This window comes from Mustela putorius, unplaced genomic scaffold (assembly GCF_011764305.1).
Source record: "Mustela putorius furo isolate JIRA1106 unplaced genomic scaffold, ASM1176430v1.1 tig00003846_pilon_pilon_pilon, whole genome shotgun sequence".
Classification (NCBI taxonomy): Eukaryota; Metazoa; Chordata; class Mammalia; order Carnivora; family Mustelidae; genus Mustela; species Mustela putorius.
The window spans coordinates 7068028-7086753 of record NW_025421999.1 but is presented as its reverse complement, the minus strand read 5'-3'; the positions used below and the strand labels follow the sequence as shown (position 1 = coordinate 7086753).

The following is an 18726-nucleotide window of genomic DNA, read 5'->3' as shown; positions in this document are numbered from 1 at the left end:
GCACCCTGCAGTTGTATATATTTTATGTTTCAGCCTTCTCCTGTATTCAGGGCTGATTATATTGTTGGTGGTTCATCCAGATGCCTCAGTTCTTTCTATTGTTCTCCAGTTGGGATGATACTGCTAACAATAAACTGCTATGAAATCTACCTATTAGGTAGTGTGCAACGTAAGACAGAGGGAAGGTCAGTCCCATTTACAATTAATCAGTAACTCCAAGAGAAGAAGCTTTTGAAAGTACTATTATAACTAAAAAAGCATTTTAAACTTTGTCATTTAAACTTTAAACTTTTATTCTGGTTTTCTGTTACCTGGGTAGTTGTGAAAAGGCAACATCACCTCTTGATTGTAGTGATGACAGTAAGAAATTCTTCTATGTAAGATAATAATTCATTTTCATTGATTTATTCATTTTCGTTCATTTTTACTTGGATTTGAAACCATGGTTTTGAAAGAGTACATTTTAAAAGCATTTAATGTATTTAAGACATATACGAACAGCTAAGAGCTTTCTGTAAGTCCATACATATTAAAAGGGAAGGTTGAGGTAATTAATTACATATCAGAATTTTGCAATAGCTTCATGCTATTGAAAAGAAATAAAACTTTCAGTTTGAATTAACCGCATTGGCTATTATAAAAAAAATCCTTACTGAAAATATTGGTTTATAAATTACATCATATCCTGAAACCTCATTAATTTTACCTTACAGATATTGAGTTTGTAACAAGTTAAGAGGTATACAAAGCAGTTACTAAAATAATGTCTTATAAGCAAGAAAGCAGGAGCATTGAACTGTTGACTTGTCTAGAGCTACGGCAGTACCCATGTTTTCTGGCTCAAATCATAACAATATTTTTAAAATTTTTGAAAGAAATTTATTAGAACTAATGTGTCAGAATTGTGGTCTTTTTACTTGTTGTGTATCCAATTGCTCAAATGCCCACTGGAATTATCTATGCAGTCATTACTCATGTTTGATATTAACACATTAATATGTAACTTGTTAAAGATGATTTATTTCTCATAGAATTTTAGAAAGTTGAATTGAGTAAGAACTGACCAATACTGAACTTTGTACAAAGCACTTTGCAAAACATGTTGAGGTTGAAATGAGTAAAATGTTTCTGTCTACACAATCTAATAGTGGAATAATGAAACACAAAAATAGCTCTAACACAATGCTCTAGAGAAGCAGGATGTTTTAAGGGAATTCAAAAGGATTGACCACAATTAAATGTAAAATTTTACATTTATACATCCAAATTAAATATATGAGTTAATTTTCACTTATTCAAATTCAAGAAAATGATTAAGAACTTGTAATAAGTTTTGTGACATTTAAGAATAGTCATCCTCTTGTGGAGTTCATCAAAGTAGTGTAGATTATGAATATGTCTGAGTATGTGGCAATTTTTTTTACAAAGAAAATTAGGTGCAGATAAAAACAAATTTAAAGAGATTTTAATCACCACAGATCACCAATGGGGACAATTTGGCACCTAACCCCAGCTGTGTATTGTTATACAAAATCTGAGGCCACAAAAGTGTTTTTCTTGAAATGGGAGGTTGCAGTTTACTTATACATATTGGGTAACTTTGGATAACTCCTAAACCTTTGTCTGTTTCTCATAGTTTGGAGGAACAAATAAAAAATAACAAAGTACTTGGGTATAAATAAAATGAGTGAAAAAACCATACAATTATACTGTTATTTGAGGAAAGAAAGGTTTCATGTTATTGACATAATTGCTTCTTCTTTTTTAAATTTTGTTTATATGAACAAGAAAGAAATAAGACTAGAAAAAATTAGATAGACTTTTACATCATCATGGTACATGAATTGGAGGATAGCATTCTGTATGGACAAGACAAAGTATACTCCATACTCCTTTACTGACGTATTCATCAGAATTTAAATGTGACCGCTACCATTTTGTGGTTGATAAAGATCCGAATGTTAAATTTCACACTTGCACATTCATGGAAGTCTATCATGTAATTATTGAGAAGCAAAAACTTTAGGCTTGCCTTTGCCTAGAACTTCATCTGAATAAACTTTGTTACAAAGGCTATGAAGGACATTTTTTAAAAAAGAAATTTATAAATGGGACTTAAAATCAAAATGGTAATGGATTATTTGAACAACTCTGAAACAGTAAGTCACCTACCTGAAACTTTGTAGAACTCCTGTAGTGTCTCTTTAACTCATTTGAATCCACCTGAAATTTTATATTTATATTTTATATTAATTATACTCAGTTTCATCAATTATTTTCTCACTTTAATAAATATGTATACTTATTTCTCTCAACTGGTTCCTATAACTTCAGCCAATAAATATGCTCTATCTCTCATCTCTTTAAATAGAATAAAATCTCCCTTGTCATTTGTTTCCTTTTTGTTATTGATCTATTGTTTGTCATACTCAAGCTTCTTAAGAAAGTTGTCTGCATTGCTTTATTCTGCATCTTTCCACCATATTTATTCCTCAACCCATGGCAAATTAGTGGCAATTTGACCTTTGCTCATTTCTCTTATTCCATTAAGACTGTCAATAAGAAGTCAGGCACTAACATCTTCCTCATGATCATGCCCAAGAAATCCTCCATAGTACTTAGCATTCTTTTATGGCATTTACCGTCTTTTGAAATCACACATGTATTTCTTGGCTCATTTATTTAAAATCAGTTTATTCCATTATATGGTAATTTATCTCAGGATGGGGTTGACTTTGTTTAGCAACTGTACATAGCTAGTGGCTAGAATATATTAGGAAACCAATAAATACTTATTGAATAGATGAATAGATAAAGGAACAAAAAGAGAAATAAAACTTTTTAAAGCATTTGATATTTGGTGGGATATTTGTTCCTGAACCTCTTTCTTTCTAAAGACTCTGAAACGCCATTTTTGGTTTAATTCTTCAGTTCTAACTTTTTGGTGTCCTTTTTTTTGGATGCTAGGGATAGCCATTTAAATGTCAACATTCCCCAGGACTCAGCTCTCTTCTCTTCCTTTTTATACTTGCTTCCTAGAAAATTTCATCCACTTATATGGTTACAAGTATCTACTGCCACCTAATCTGGAGCTGTTGACCTGGACAAGCAACTGCCTTTTATCTTCACTTAGCAGTGCTGCTTATATCAGATTGAATTTACACCAAACGTGAATTCATCATCATTCTCCACTCCCCACTAGCCTAACTATCTTCCCACCTCCAACCCTTCCTGTTCTTGGGTAATCCTATGAGCATCCTCATCTATCCTGGTCAGTCATACCAGCCCACACATTCTCCCTCAGGTCCCCTCACTCATCCAGCAACAATTCTACTGATTCTCCTTCCCACAATTTTATTATTATTATTTTTTATTATTATATTCAATTATCCAGCATATAGTACAATTTCCTCATGTCCATTCTATCCTTTTGGCATGGGTCTTTTTGCCCTAAGATTTGTTCCCCTTGGTCCATTCTATAATGGTAGCTAGATGATCATGCTCAATCAGATTACTTAACAATCAACATTTATGTGAAATCCTCTGATTCCACATGACTTTAAAAAAAAATACAAGCTCCCTTTCATGGTCTACAAAGGCTCTACTTTCTCTGTCTCACTCGCCTCCTACAGCATCCCACATCCACTTTATTCAGCATCAGAGTTTCTCACTTTCATGACTTTCCTATGCTGTTTTCAGAGCTTAGAACATATGTTTTGTTCCCTTTTAGTGGGGGTGGAGGTGTGCAGATAACTGAAGTTCATTCATTAAGATCTGGACCAGGTGTCCTCTCCTTCACATGGTTTTCTGTGTGCCTCATAACCCTTAGGGCTTATCATTGTCATGACTCCCATTACAAACCCAACCATTTTTCTTTTGTCTGTCTTTCATGTGCTGAATTACTTGAGGGTGAGGTCCTTACCTTTGTCTTGTTTTTCCAGTTTCTAATGCAAGCAATGTCTAACACGTAGTAGGTGCCCAATAAATATGTGATAGGTGATAGATTAAGAGGCATTTGTTACCATTCAGACCTAAAAGAATTAATGCTAATATTGGATTTGCTTCTTAGATTTTGGTTATAGGTAGGGAGGAACAGTCTTTGTCCTATTAATGAGTTGGCCAAAGTATTAGAAACTGGATGCCTGGAAGTAGTGTCTTTTAATAATTACCATCCAGACTATCCAAGTTCAGAAGTTTTAAACTTCTGCTGAGCAGTATTAACTACTGATTAGCCAGCTCCCTAATTCCTCTCCCCACACCCTATTTTGATTGTAATTTTTACCCATACATATATACTAAATCTTACAGAAATATACTAGTAGAGATATAAGACATGCTCTTCTAATGATTTTTACTGTGAAACTCAATGGCTTACTGAACCATGGTAGACAAAGATAGAAGTTTAAGTTGAATCATGTACCAAGCTTGAGTAAAACCAGTTAGCTCAGTAAAATCAGTTCAAAGCTTATCTGGGACTGACAGAAACATTTCAAGTGCTACAAAGTTAAAATACCGCCCTCTCCTCCAACCCTGGAAGAATGTTTTTAGCACTTTTATCCCTTTAATTTCAGGCTTGTCTATGAATCTATGATTGAATAAATGTAAATGAAATGAAAACTTTTTTGATTAGATAAAAATGAGATCTAGTGACTCTTAATCTCACAAAACAAACTGAGGGTTGCCGGGGGGAGGGGGTTTGGGAGAAGGGGGTGGGATTATGGACATTGGGGAGGGTATGTGATTTGGTGAGTGCTGTGAAGTGTGTAAACCTGGTGATTCACAGACCTGTACCCCTGGGGATAAAAATATATGTTTATAAAAATAAAAAAATTAAAAAAAAAAAAAAAAAAAAAAAACTGAGATCTAGTGATTCTAAAATATCTCTTCTTTGGAGCACTAAATAAATTTGGCATCGTTAAATTTGGGGTTGTTAGTTTTATGACGACCAGTATGTTTACTGGTAACAATTAGGCACTTACTTAAACAATGTTACCCATTTAATTCTCTTTCTCTTTTTAAGCCTTATCATTATGCAAACAACATTTCTTCAGGAGAGGCTTACTTTAGAAAGGATATGCTGACTGCACCTAAATCTTCCTCCAAAAGATAGTTTTTGAAGAAGCTTTACACAGGTACTATTATATTTATACCTTCTGATAAATAATTCATAGAAATGCCATAATTTCATGTAGAACAAATGGATGTGTTTCAAAAATAATAACATCATCTGAAACAACTATAATGCAGGTTAAATAATTATTCAAGGAGAGAAGATCCTTGAACCAAAATTGCCATTTATCCTCCCCTTCAAACATTTCTTGAATATACTCTCTGAGTTCCTAAGATAGAGAGGGAAATGAATTGGATACTGTCCTTACACTCAAGAAAGTTACTATCAGGAAAGAAAGAGAACTATAGATACAAATCAGAGACATTATGGGAAGTTAAATGTATGGATATTCATTCATTTGATTCATTTAACAACTTACTGTACATTTTCTAGATTCCAGATTCTGGCCTAGGTCTACACATTGTCTTATTTAATCTTCATAATAGGTTTATGAGGTGAGCACTATAATTCCCATTTTATGGATGAAAAGATAGTACTTAATGAAAGGTTACATTTGTTTTCTTCAAGTAATGTTATTAGTAAATTGCAGAGGCAGAATTTGACCCTGGTCTGTTTGTTTCTACTACATCATAATTAGCCTCATTGTTATTTAACAATTAAATAATAGAAGTATGAATAAAATGTACAGAGCACAGAGAAGGAAGTGGTTAATTTTCTTCAGGTCAATTTCTAAACAGTAACTGAGAAGACTAAGTGCCAAAAATGGTTGACTACAACATCAGGTCTGATTGACATTGTCACTAGGCAGCACTGAGCATTTCCATGAATCGTGATGGGTAGGTTTAGCAGTGTTGTGGGTATGATTCTCATATCTCTAATCCTCATTATCATTTTCAGCTTTATTTCTGCTGTCTATGAAGGAAATTACAGATAAGAGTCTCTTTTGTTGGTCTTTGATACAAAATTCTTCTATTTGTGTAGTACCGTTTTCAGAAGAAGGATATTGCAAATGAACACTGTGCAAAACTTGTAAACCCTCTGAATTTCCTCTGTTGTGGTCTTTTGCACTTTTGTTACTTATCTGTTTTCCAAGGCCTTGGGGGAATTAATATTTCCATCTTCCAACCCTGAAATGCCTGGCAATTGAAGATATTTAATAAATGTTTGTTGAATGAATGAATGAATGAATGAGTGAATGAGTGAATGAATAATTTGGCAGTGTACCAAAAGTAGCATAGATAGCTTAATTTAGTCAGATGTTCAGTTTGGGTACCTGACTTGCATAGTCTTCTTACCAAAATGTAATCAAGTTTCAAAGGCTAACACCACCTATTCTGAATTAAAGAAACCATTAGATTTCTTTTGAACAAACAAAGCAATTAGTTCCTGCTCTGTATTTGTAGTTTGTGATAATGCATTTTAAATAGAGCCCATTGAGTGTGTTTTTATTGGTTATTTTTCTTGTTTTTAACACTCCATTGTGTGTAAAGGGCCTCTTAGAAAATTGAAAATAAGTCTCCCCTTACTGATTTTGTCATTTTCCATTTGTCAAACATTGATTTTCTCCCCCCTTGTGCATCTAATGGAGGTTGAAATTAGCACTCTTTTTTTGTGTGTTGTTTACTTCTTATTTGTACACCACCATCATCATTTATCAAGTTGCCAGTGAGCTCTGGGGATAGTACTGGTGAGCTGACTAGTGCTCTGAAGTCCACATAAGGATTATTTTGAATAGATTCTTGCTACAGCTATAGCTCTTGACTTTAGAATTTCTTTCTAGGAAAGATTTCAAATAATAGGAGGATTTCTTCAGGAATTTTTTTTCTAAAAGAAAACAATAACCAAAACTTCTCCTTTCAGCTTTATAATAATTTAACACTGTCTGTAGACTCAAAAGAAAATATTCAGGAGATTAAAGAACCCATCTTTATTTTTCAAGAATATGTATGAACCCAAGGAGCCATGTATTCCCTCAGTCTTCTCTTCCTACTGTGACAGAGCCATTGGAGGGTCTGTTCTGTGCAGTTACCACTGAGATTGTGAAGAAGATATTCCAGTGGACATCAGTTGGAAAAGAAGTATCCTTCTAGTTAGCTGGGGAAGGGGCTGAGGAGTAGAGGCTTTGAGATTTGGGTATGTGCTTGTGAAAACATATTTTTCTATTAGGTTGACTGGACTGCTTATGAAATTCACTCAACACTGAGAATAAATCTAGGAGAAAATAATTTCTCCTAAGGGTAAGAATGGTAGTTTCTGAGGTAGATCAGTGCATTTGATGATGAGAATTCTGATGTGATAAACATGGAAAGTGGAAGAGTGAATAGAAGAGATGCCAGCAGATACCATATTAATTATAACAACAACAAAAACCACAGGTGTGTTTTATGTGCTTGAGATATGCAACTGTCTGCAGGGTGTGTGGCTTCCTACTTATGGTCTGGCTGTCTCAGTGAGGATCTTGATGGGTCATTGTTAAAGCACTCTCTAATAGCACACTTTGCAATGGTGAAAATATCCTGTGCTCTCTGATATGGTAGTCTTTACCCAAACATGATTATTGGACACTGGAAATATTGAATTGATAGTGTGGCTGAGAAATGAATTTTTAATGTTATTTAATCTTAATTAAAATTAAATTTGAATAGACACGTCTCTTTAGTGGCTACTATATTGGACAGTGCAGTGAACCTACACTGATTAAAAGGTTCATGACCGACAGCTTTTCTTTTCTTTTTAAGTTAGGTTTCCCCAAAGTATCAAGATCTAAGACTTGTTTTCTGCACTATGTACAGGTATTGTGCTCAGTGCTGATTATGCTGAGTCTGTGTCCTAGAAATCTTATAGCCTAGTGCTTTCTCACAACACCAGGTTGTCTCCTGAGGACGCTGAGTGATAAAAATGAGTGTTATAATACCTGCCTTATTCTATTCAGACTACTTGAGGTGTGCTTCCTAGAGAAATATTTATTAAATCACTTCTTTTTGCATACATAATTTATACATTTTTAAACATTATTTAGGTAAAATATGTATATGGTTTTGACATTAGAGACCTGGTTTTATCTTTCTATCCTCACATATTATCAAATTCTGAAAAACTAGCCAAATGAACCAACATGGTATGGTTGGAATGAGCACGGGTGTTGGAGTCAAGATCTGGATTTAAATTCTGCCTCAGCTGCCGTTCAGCTTTGTGCCTTGAGCATATCACCTACACTCTTCAAGCCTCAGTTTCCTCTTCCTCTTAATAATATCTTTATTATAGGGTGACTGAAAGGATTAAATGAGACATTGTAAAGAAATTAACTGGAATAACAGTGACAGCTAACATTTAATATACACTCATTAGGCACTCAACATAGTTCCAGGCATCACTTCATTTTGTCTTTCCATCAACACTGTGAAGGTACTATTGTTATTACTATTTTTAAGATGAGGAAACTAAACCACAGGGATATTCATGGTCCCCTGCACATAGTGAGTTCTCAATGGTTGTTCTGTTGTTGTTGTTGTCATTATTACTGTACTGGTGGTTTCCAGTGGTTAAACACTCATACAGGCAGAGATAGCCAGTCAGACATTAAATAGTGTTGTAAATTTATTTTTGTAGTTCAATCTGATATTTGTCAGTTTCTGCTTTTCCCCAGTTACACTTACTATTATGTCTCCTCCTTTTATAAACTGGAGTCTGGGCTGGATTAATAGCATATCGCAAAGGTAGATGATATCACATATGATGTCTGTAATAAACCAATAGTGTGTGTTGTCTGGTGTTTGATACGGAAAGACGATGCGCAGTGGTATAAGCCAGCAGTTCCAGTTATAAGCAATGGTGACGAGCAGAAGCCACAGGAGATAGTGTCGATCTAGAAAAATCCAAATGGCATGTAGCAAGCATTAAAATAATTCTCTTGCTTAGTTTGGTAACATTGGAGCCCTTTCGTCTGGAGCTAAGCAAATTGTTATAAGAGGGTCTATTAAAATTCAGTGCAATTCTGACTCTACAGTAGAAAGCACTGAGCTTTACAAGGCTTGTTGAGTGATCTTACAGTTCTTCTGACTTTGGAGAGAGGCATTCCTTTCTTGTTGACAAGTGGCCTTTCTGAGTCTGTCCCTGCAAGGAACTGTGCTACATGGATCCAGGAAGAAGAGACCCAGGGAATTCAGAGGTGCCCTGTTTGGATAACTGCAGCAGCAGGCACTTTGTGCATCAGTAGTTAAGCTGCAGGGTCACCCAGGGAGGTAGACAAAAAGCCACATCTTGCCATGGCTTTTTGTCTACACCTTGCCGAGTATGGCTGACCTGGAGAGGGCAGAGAATCAGCCCATTAAGGCAGTCTATGTCCTTTCACACATTGCTTTCTTCTGCCCAAGGGAGGCCATAGGAAAGGATTTGTTCAGTTAGAATAATCAACAACATGAAGGCATGAAAGAAGACAGACACTTCATAATGACTTTTTAGGGGAAGGGTGTCAGTATACATATCACTGAATGCTTTGGTACTTTCTTTTCAAAAGTAATTATGGACAGCATAGACCCTGGACTGCCTTTTATTTATTTATTTTTATTAGTCAATCAATCAATCAATAACTTATCTATTTTGATGATTATACATTTACTTTATTCCTCATTATCCTGGCATGCTCTTTAAAAACAGGCAGGAATATTTTATCTCTTCCCTTCACCAGAGAGCGCCAAACAATCCATAGCATATTTAATATAGTTTAAATTCTGCTTTCTAGATGGATTCAGGATGTGGGCTAGGGAGAAATGGAAGCCATCTGTGACTTTGGGTTATAGGGGTTTTGGTAATATCTAGCCCTCCCACTGGGATAGTCTACCCTTTGATGGTACCTGTGTATGAATCTATGCTTCTTGGAAGTCTAATTCGTTTTAGGTACTCTGTCAGAGGCATCTTCTGGAATTTAAAACACAGTATTTGATAGTAGTGTTCTTCTTTTAGCTTAGCATTGCTTTCTTGTGTTGATGGGATAGCTGTGGGCTTTGCTTTATAGGGAAAAAAAAGAACACATTTTAAGAGGTCAGGTTAGCTTAATGAGAAAAGCTTGGATTTCTCAAAGTCAGAACATTTCAGAATGTTCCCTTCTCAATTTAGGTAGATAAGGCGTGTTATGACTTTGAAAATAGCTACATTAATGACAATATCCAGGTAATAAAAACACTGAAATTTGGAAATAAACAGCAGATTTAAAGCTTCCCAGTAAATTATCCCAAAGGTGTTACAAATATCATATTTTAATTAATTAATTAATTTAAAGTAATCTCTAGGGGCACTTGGATGCTTCAATTGGTTAAGCATCTGCCTTTGGTCATGATCCTGATCATCAGGTCATGATCCCAGGGTCTTTGGATTGAGCTGCATGTCAGGCTCCCTTCTCAGTGGGGGGCCTGCTTATCTCTTAAGAGTGCTCTGCCTCTCTTCCTGCTTATGTGTACTCTCTCTGTCTCTCTCTCTCTCAAAGGAAAAAGAAAGAAAGAAAGAAAGAAAGAAAGAAAGAAAGAAGGAAAGAAAGAAAGAAAGTAGGAAATTTCTACACCCAATTTGGTGCTCAAACTCACAACCCCAAGATCAAGATTTGTATACTATACTGACTGAGCCAGCCAGGCACCCCAAAATTAGGATATTTTAAATACAAGCTAATTCTTATATATTTTGTAGCATAAATAAAGTTAGAATCCTTTAGATTTACATTGAAAAGTATCATTACAAATGTATATCATGCCACAGGTTTTTTTTTTAAATTTTTTTATTTTTTATAAACATATATTTTTATCCCCAGGGGTACAGGTTTGTGAATCACCAGGTTTACACACTTCACAGCACTCACCAAAGCACATACCCTCCCCAATGTCCATAATCCCACCCCCTTCTCCCAAACCCCCTCCCCCCAGCAATGCCACAGGTTTTAATTTCATGCCTCTTTAGTTTCACACATATCTTTCAAGTTATGCATAAAACTCAAAATATTTTTTTAACTTATCTTTATCAAAATATAATGACTGATTTATTATAGCTTCTTCTTTTAAAAAAATACATAATATATAATTACAAATATAATATTATATAAATGTATATAATATATACTATATAGTGTGTATATATATATACTATATAATACATAGTTTATTTTAAAAATCCCTTTTATGTTATACAGAATTATAAGGAAACCCTCAGCTCCATCTTATATAATTAACAGTCTGATTCTTAACTGCTATCAAACAACAAAATTTTCTTCTATTTTTATCTATACATATATAAATATTTTTACAAAGATATAACCATAATATATATCATTTTTGTGGTCTGCTTTATTGTACTTATTAATTTTTCATAAAAGCATTTCTGCAATTACTAGGAGGCTGATAATTTCCCCAGTCTGGCATGTGATTAGTTGATATTCTTTGCTATGTTGGGTATTAAGGTAGTGTTGTATTTTTATAAGTGCTTTGTATATCAGGGGTATTTTTTTAAAGATTTTATTTATTTATTTGACAGAGAGAGAGAGAGAGAGAGAACACACATGCCTACAAGCAGGGGGAGTGGGAGAGGGAGAAGCACTCTCTGCTGAGCAGGGAGTCCAATGCAGGGCTTGATCCCAGGACACTGGGATCATGACGTAAGCTGAAGGCAGATGACATTAATCGACTGAACCACCCAGGACCCCCTATCAGGGGTATTCTTAATTAATATTTACAATAAAACTTGCCATAGCAGATACTGTTGTTGCTTTGCTTGTATACCATGAGCAAAGCAGCACCTGTGTCAGTCTCCCTCAGCATTTTTTCTCAGATGGCTTGCTTAAAGTGCTGGAGAGTTAGCAACATGCCCCAACCTTAACCCTTAACTAATGGAAAATAGGAGTTGGTGGAATGGTACCCTGGTACCCTGGCCACTTCCTCCAAAATACATAAAGAACTTACATAAAAACACCAAACCAAACCAACACGTAAAAACCAAACAATCCATTTAAACATGGACAGAAGACTTGAATAGACAATTTTTCCAAAGAAGACATACAGATAGTCAATAGTCACATGAAAAGATGCTCCACATCACTCAGCATCAGGGAAATAGAAATCAAAACCACAATGAGGTACCATCTCACATCAGTCACAATGGCTAGTATCAAAAAAGACAAGAAATAGCAAGTGTTGGCAAGGCTGCGGAGAAAAAAGAATCCTTGTGCACTGTTGGTGGGAATGTTAATTGATGCAACCAACTGTGGGAAACAGTGGGGAGGTTTCTCAGGAGAATTTTTAGGTGTGATCCAGTTTTTTAGCTGGATCAAGTCTGAGGACCCACAGAAGCAGCCCTCTCATTAATACATTTTCATTGTCTTAACTCTTGTCTCCATCTGTTGTCTGCTTTCACCTTCCTGGATCACCCTCAGTATAAACTATTTGCACCTAAGTCATTGTCTCAGGGTCTGCTCTTGGGGAACAACAAACTAAGATGTTTGTAAAATACATGTCCCCTCATAACCTCTTTCTTTCTAGTACTTTGAGGTAACAATCCTTACCAGTTTGGGGGCTGGCTTCAGGTGACGATATATCTCCTTCTGCCAACTTTTTCTTGTAGAGCATTGTTCTTTGACGCATCCTTTTCACCAAATTGTGTAGCTGGGCATCAGCATACTCATTTATAACAGGGGCTCCAAGTGGTTTGCTTTTTGGATTAAATGAGGAAAAAAGTGGTGGTAAAGATGGATCCATGCAGAGATATATACAAGGAAGAGATCAAGTTTTTTCACCCTCGTTATAGACCCCATGTTATTATCTGCTCCTTTCTGCAACTGAAGAGAAAAATTCAAAAATTAAGTTTGATGGAAATAGTACTGATGGAATACAGATTTGCTAGTGAAAGATTAGAATCCACAAATAGTAATGTCCATTCTTTAGAATATTAGATCTTGACAACTAGGATACTGCTATTAAATTGTATTATTAGAAGAAAGAAAAGAAACTTCACCTGGCATGGTATGCAGAATTCTAAGATGGCCCCTTGGTGTACATATCTTGCATAATTTTGGAGACAATAAATATGGTGGATTTTACTATCATAATTAGTTTGTGTTATATGGCTCAGTAGTTTTTAAGGTAAGAAGTTTATACAAATGGGCCTGATGTAATCAGATAAGCCCTTTAAAAGCAGAGAGTTTCTCCAGCTAGTGACAGAGCAGAAAGTCAGAAGTTTGAAGCATAAGGGAAATTTCACTTGAGAGAAATTCTCCATTTTTAGATTTGGAGAACAAAGGAGCCCCCTGATAAGATTCCATGAAGTCTCTAGGAGCTGACAGTGATTGATCTCTGGCTAGCTGATAACAAGAAAACAAGAACCTCAGTCCTACAATCACAAGGAAATGAATTGTGCCAATTATTTGAATGAACTTGTAAGTGGATTCTTCTCTGGCGCCTGCAGGTGAGAGCCCAGCCTGGCCTGGCTGACACCTTGATTTCACCTGTGTGAGAACCAACTGGTATACTTCATAAGGATCTGAGTTCCCTCTCAGGTTTTCCTCAGACTTCTAACTCACTCTCCACCTTTCTTCTGAAGTCTGACACCGTGTCTACACAGGCCCACATAGGTTCTAATCCATTCTTACTTCCTTACATTCATATCTGCCCTTTCCATCTCACTTCTAAACTGGAACCCATGGGGTTCACATTGGAACTGGTTAATCTGTGGGTTGTATTTAAAGAGGACTTTAATATGAGCCCCTCTCCACTACTCTCCATTCTCTACCCAGTAGAGATTCCCATACCATTAGTGTGTCTCTCCTCCCTTCTTATTATAGTATAATTTATGCTCTTTGAAAAGTTCTGCTTCATCATTGAGAGTCTTTAAGCATGTCACACTAAGAGCTTTATAAGTGTTCTCAAGAATGGTGAAGACTGAGATGCAATGGAAGAAAAATCCGATATATTTTTGAAAATATAAAAGTAGGAAGACATTAGGTCTTCAAAACTGGAATTTTTTTTTCTGATTAAGAAATGTCATATATATCATTTTACTGATTTCTTCTTAAACTCTTAGCATGCCTAGGAGTTTACTCATCCATCAAGCAGTTATTGAGTTTTTACCTTACATACTGGAATAAAAAGATGAGTTAGATGGAGACTAACCCTATGGATGCTCATAGTTTAATGTGATGTGATGTGACTAGAACAGAATGTGTACATGCAGGAAGCCAGGTAGCAGGGATGGTGGAAGTGGCTGTATGGAAAGGTGAGTGGAGTCAGGTTATGATGTTTCTGTATGATCTACTTATGAGTTTGGACATTAACCTGAAAGATAATGGGAGCCAATGCAGAGTATTGAGCAAATGAAGGGTATGAGAAGATATTTTTGGAGATGTACCAATAGGGGCAGAGTTGAAGAGGAACAGTGTAAATGCATGGAAACAAGGAAAGAGGTGAATGGATTAAGTTAGAACTGATAAGGGAAAAGGAGAGGGGCTAAAGAAATAATTTAGAGGCAGAAATGAAAAGAGTTGAACTTTCTGGGTCTTTTGGATAAATCCAAATAAGAAATCAAGACTAACTTCTAAGTTTCTATTACTAGAGTCTAGACTTATGAAGATGACATTAATATAAAAAGGAATTTAGAAAGGAGATGTTTGTATGTAGTAGGAATGTTGAAAAATCACTTTTTTGCGTGTATATATTTAATTCAAAGCATTTGTAGGATTGTTTGATAGGACCTTGATTGTGCTAGTGAGGAGATATTTGGAAATCCAGTTCTTATGACAAAACCTTGGTGGTCATCAATGTGTATGGGATGTTTGAAGAGATGAATGTAGATGGCATCATCATAGACTGAAGTTCTCAAGGTCAGTAACTATGTGTGTTTATTTTATACTCCCCAAGACCTAGGACAAGATAAGCTTTAATAAATCTTTATTGAATAAATAAACCTACTACCTCCAACCTTTTGTTTGACCTTATGTGGTGTGCCTCAGTGCACTAAAAAAATCTATAAGATGTGAAGCTGAGAGCTGGTGGATCATTAACTAAAAAGTCAGGTATTCAAACTGTTAAAATGTCTAACTCAAGCCTTAAGATTTAAGAAGTATGTTTTTCCTTTTCCTGAATCATCGATAAACCCTAATTGACCATATAATTGCCATTTAATCACACCAGTTCTTACTGTGCAAACCTACCTCATGATTAAAATGCTGAAAATTACATTAGAAAGCATGCCTGTATTTTAAATGCATAGCTGTCTTTCAACAGCTATATAGTTTTCTTTTTGTATTAGCTGAGCATTAATATGTCAATTTATTTCATCTTTCCCCCCACCAGCTTCTCATATAGAGTAATCCCTGTCCATCTTCTCCCTTACCTACATGTACACAGAAGATATGAATGTATTTTTTTCTTGAGGTAATTTTGTAACTGAATGAAAAAAGGCAAAAAAAGAAGAAGAAACTTGTATTTTCGTGAGACAAAAAAAAATGAAGGTAGAAGAGAGAAGCAATGGCTATGCCTTATGTAACTATGCTTCATTTGAGTGATAGCTGATATTTTTTATTCATATTACTAATTGTAATTTTTGAAGGATTATTCCTCATAATTCCTTGATGAACCATATTTTACATAAATGTGCAAACATTTTATAAATTTTGGTAAAGAAAAATAGAAGGAAAATCTTACTGAAACTATTGTTGAGATGAGTGAGGCTTTTAAAATTTGTTTTTGTATCTATGGAAGAATAAAGAATTAGTTAGAATGACATTTGTTCTTTTAATTTTTTTGATAAGAGTATAGAGAACACTCATTTTAAAAAAGAGCTGATAAAAAATAATATCACAGTAGTCCTCATTTCTTGAAATTCAATTAGAAAAAAAAGAAATTCAATTAGAGATATAGGCCAAAAAAATTACATATTTGACAATTGTTCTTGGGTTGCAGGAGCTCTTGCTCCTCCAGGGCAAATCCATCATAGTAATATTGGGATGGGTTAGAAGTAGGTCTGTCTTTTGCAAAACAGGAGAAAATCCGTTGTGAAAGGGGAGATAGGAAAGGGAAACTTGTGGTCTGTGGGTGTACTCGGGATATCAGTTTTAAGAAAGAATACCCAAGTAAGATGTGGATCTTGAAATTGATTCTTTTAAAACTATCTTGTATTTTTAAGACTCTTGGATAGCTTTCATGTACACTCAGTGATACATGTGCTCTAGCTTAAACTTGCTGCTTTAGTATAATACAAAGGGATGACTTCTTTTGATGAGGTAAAATGGATGGTTGTAGTTAGGGATGATTTCACAATGAAAGATGAATGGCACTTTGATAATGTAAAGGGAAAATATTCAAGTCAAATTATACAGCTGGAGAAAAAGTGTATCAGTTGCTGCTCTATGGAGTGTAATAAAGACTCAAACATTTTAACATAAAATCCCAAATCAGGACACAAGACTAGAGCATGGGGACACAGCTAGATCTCAGGATGTCCGGAACAGGGGACCTTCCTAAAGGAAAGCACCAGAAGCATTCACAAAGGAAACGAACCATGTTCACTGAGAAACAACTGGCCGATTTGGAATCTTTGTTCAGCAAGAACCCATACCCCACTCCCAGCCTTCAGAAAGAAATGGCCTCGAAACTGGAGATCCATCCCACCGTACTGCAGGTATGGTTCAAGAACCACAGAGCAAAACTCAAGAAAGCCAAACAGCAATTAGCTGGAGCAGAAGTCAAGACCAGCTCTTCCAAGGGACCCATAGATGCCCCTCTAGGACTCCCCCGTGGTGCCCACCAAGCCTCCCTGGTTTATACAGATCACCCAACACCTTCCTTCCAGCTCAGCATATGCTCCAATATGAAGGTTCTCCCAGACCATTCCATTGGCCACAAAATCGTCCACTTTGGCTGTTGCGGAGACCTTAACATCTACTCCCTTTGTCCCATTATGGAATCTCAAATTCTTCCCACAAGCTTCTCTGCTTATTCTCTTGGTTCTTCGTCTCCACAAAGAACTTAATGAGCAAAGCCAGACACAAAAGGTCACATACTGTAAAGATTCATGACGATTCCCGTAGGAGAGATTCGAGATCCACGCAACATGGATGCATTCCAGAAACACTCCGTGAAGCAAAAGAAAGACACACAAGCGCCCGTTGGGTAGAACTGAGTGGAGAGAGTCACTCAACAAACTTCAGCGACAGGAATGTTTTGTGTTGTAATTAGGATGACAGGAACCTGCACCAAATTCACCCAAAGACACAGAATGGCAATACTGTATTACATACACCACAGAAAGCAATCATGGGGCAGGATGAAGGTGCCAGCCATGGCGGTAATCATTTTGCAATCTATAAATGTATCAAATCAACACAATGTACACTTCATACTTGTATCTCAGTAAAGCTGGAGACAATGTTTAAATTCTATCTCAATAAACATATACAATGAGACTATTAGGGGAAAAAAAATCCCAATTCATCCATGATTTGATTTGAAAGGTTAGTTGAGACCAATGGAGAAGCAGAGTAAGATTCTAAGCAGGAGAGGGACAGTATTAGCTATATTTAAAAAAAAATGAAAAAAGAAAGATGATTATTAGTTGTGGTGTGGAAGAAGTCTGACTTGAAGAAAGGAGAGAGCTGAGTTAAAATATAAGGGTTAGGGGGGCCTGGGTGGCTCAGTGGTTAAAGCCTCTGCCTTCGGCTCAGGTCATGATCCCAGGGGCCTGGGATCGAGCCTCACATCGGGCTCTCTGCTTAGCAGGGAGCCTGCCTCCTCCTCCCCTCTCTCTCTGCCTGCCTGTCTGCCTACTTGTGATCTGTCTGTCAAATAAATAAAAATCTTACAAAAATATATATGTGGGTTAATATAACAGTGGAAATTTCAAGTTTGAATAGTGGACTACATTGAATGGTGTTCTGCCAAAATTCATTTCCAACTGGAGCCTCAGATTGTGATCTTATTTGAAAATAAGGTCTTTACAAATGTAACTAAGTTAAGATGAAGTCATACTGCAGTTGGGTGGGCCCTTAATCTAATGACTGGTATCTTTTTTTTTTTTAAGATTTTATTTATTTATTTGATAGAGAGTGAGTGAGAGAGAGAGAGAGAGAGAGAGCATGAGCTGGGCAGAGAGGGGCAGTGAAAGGGGGAGAAGCAGGCTCCCTGCTGAGCAGAGAGATCGGTGCAGGACTCTATCCCAGGACTCTGGGATAATGACCTGAGCCAAAGGCAGCTGCTCAACTGACTGAGCCATTCAGGTGCCCCTGATGGCTGGTGTCTACAGAAGACCAAGCAAAGGCAGGGAGGAGACACATAGGGAGAAAACCATGTGACAGTGGAGGCAGAGACTGGGGTGATGAACCACAAATCAAGGAACACCAAGGATTGTTGGCAACCAGCAAAAGCTAGGAGAAGGGTGTAGAATAGTTTCTCCCTCAGACTTTCAGAAGGACCAAATTTGCAGGCACCTGAATTTTTATAGGCCTGTAGCCTATAGAACTGTGAGGGGATAAACTTGTGTTGTTTCAAGCTACTCAGTTTATGGCAATTTGTTGTGGCAACCCTTGGAAGTTAGCAAAGTGGGTGACTGTGATGTTGCATGAGCAACTTGGATGGAGGTCTACATTGTAAAATAGCTACAAAGTCATTCAATTTAGTATATGTTTGTGG

The 18726-nt window shown here is 36.2% G+C and overlaps 2 protein-coding genes across 2 annotated transcripts in view; one reads left to right on the top strand and one right to left on the bottom strand.

Annotated features, from left to right (window-relative positions):
• The window catches only part of CNGB3 (cyclic nucleotide gated channel subunit beta 3), a 155365-nt gene that overhangs the window by 77929 nt on the left and 58710 nt on the right, over nt 1-18726 (bottom strand). Inside the window, exons 4-7 of the mRNA XM_004766970.3 lie at nt 12612-12766; nt 9925-10077; nt 8728-8936; nt 2173-2223 (exon numbers count right to left, since the gene is read on the bottom strand). Coding sequence (XP_004767027.1) covers nt 2173-2223; nt 8728-8936; nt 9925-10077; nt 12612-12766 — 568 coding nt within the window. The remainder of the gene's footprint in view (nt 1-2172; nt 2224-8727; nt 8937-9924; nt 10078-12611; nt 12767-18726) is intronic.
• On the top strand, nt 16538-17071 carry DPRX (divergent-paired related homeobox). The gene has a single exon (XM_045063130.1). It carries the CDS (start codon nt 16538-16540, stop codon nt 17069-17071), a length of 534 nt encoding a protein of 177 aa, XP_044919065.1.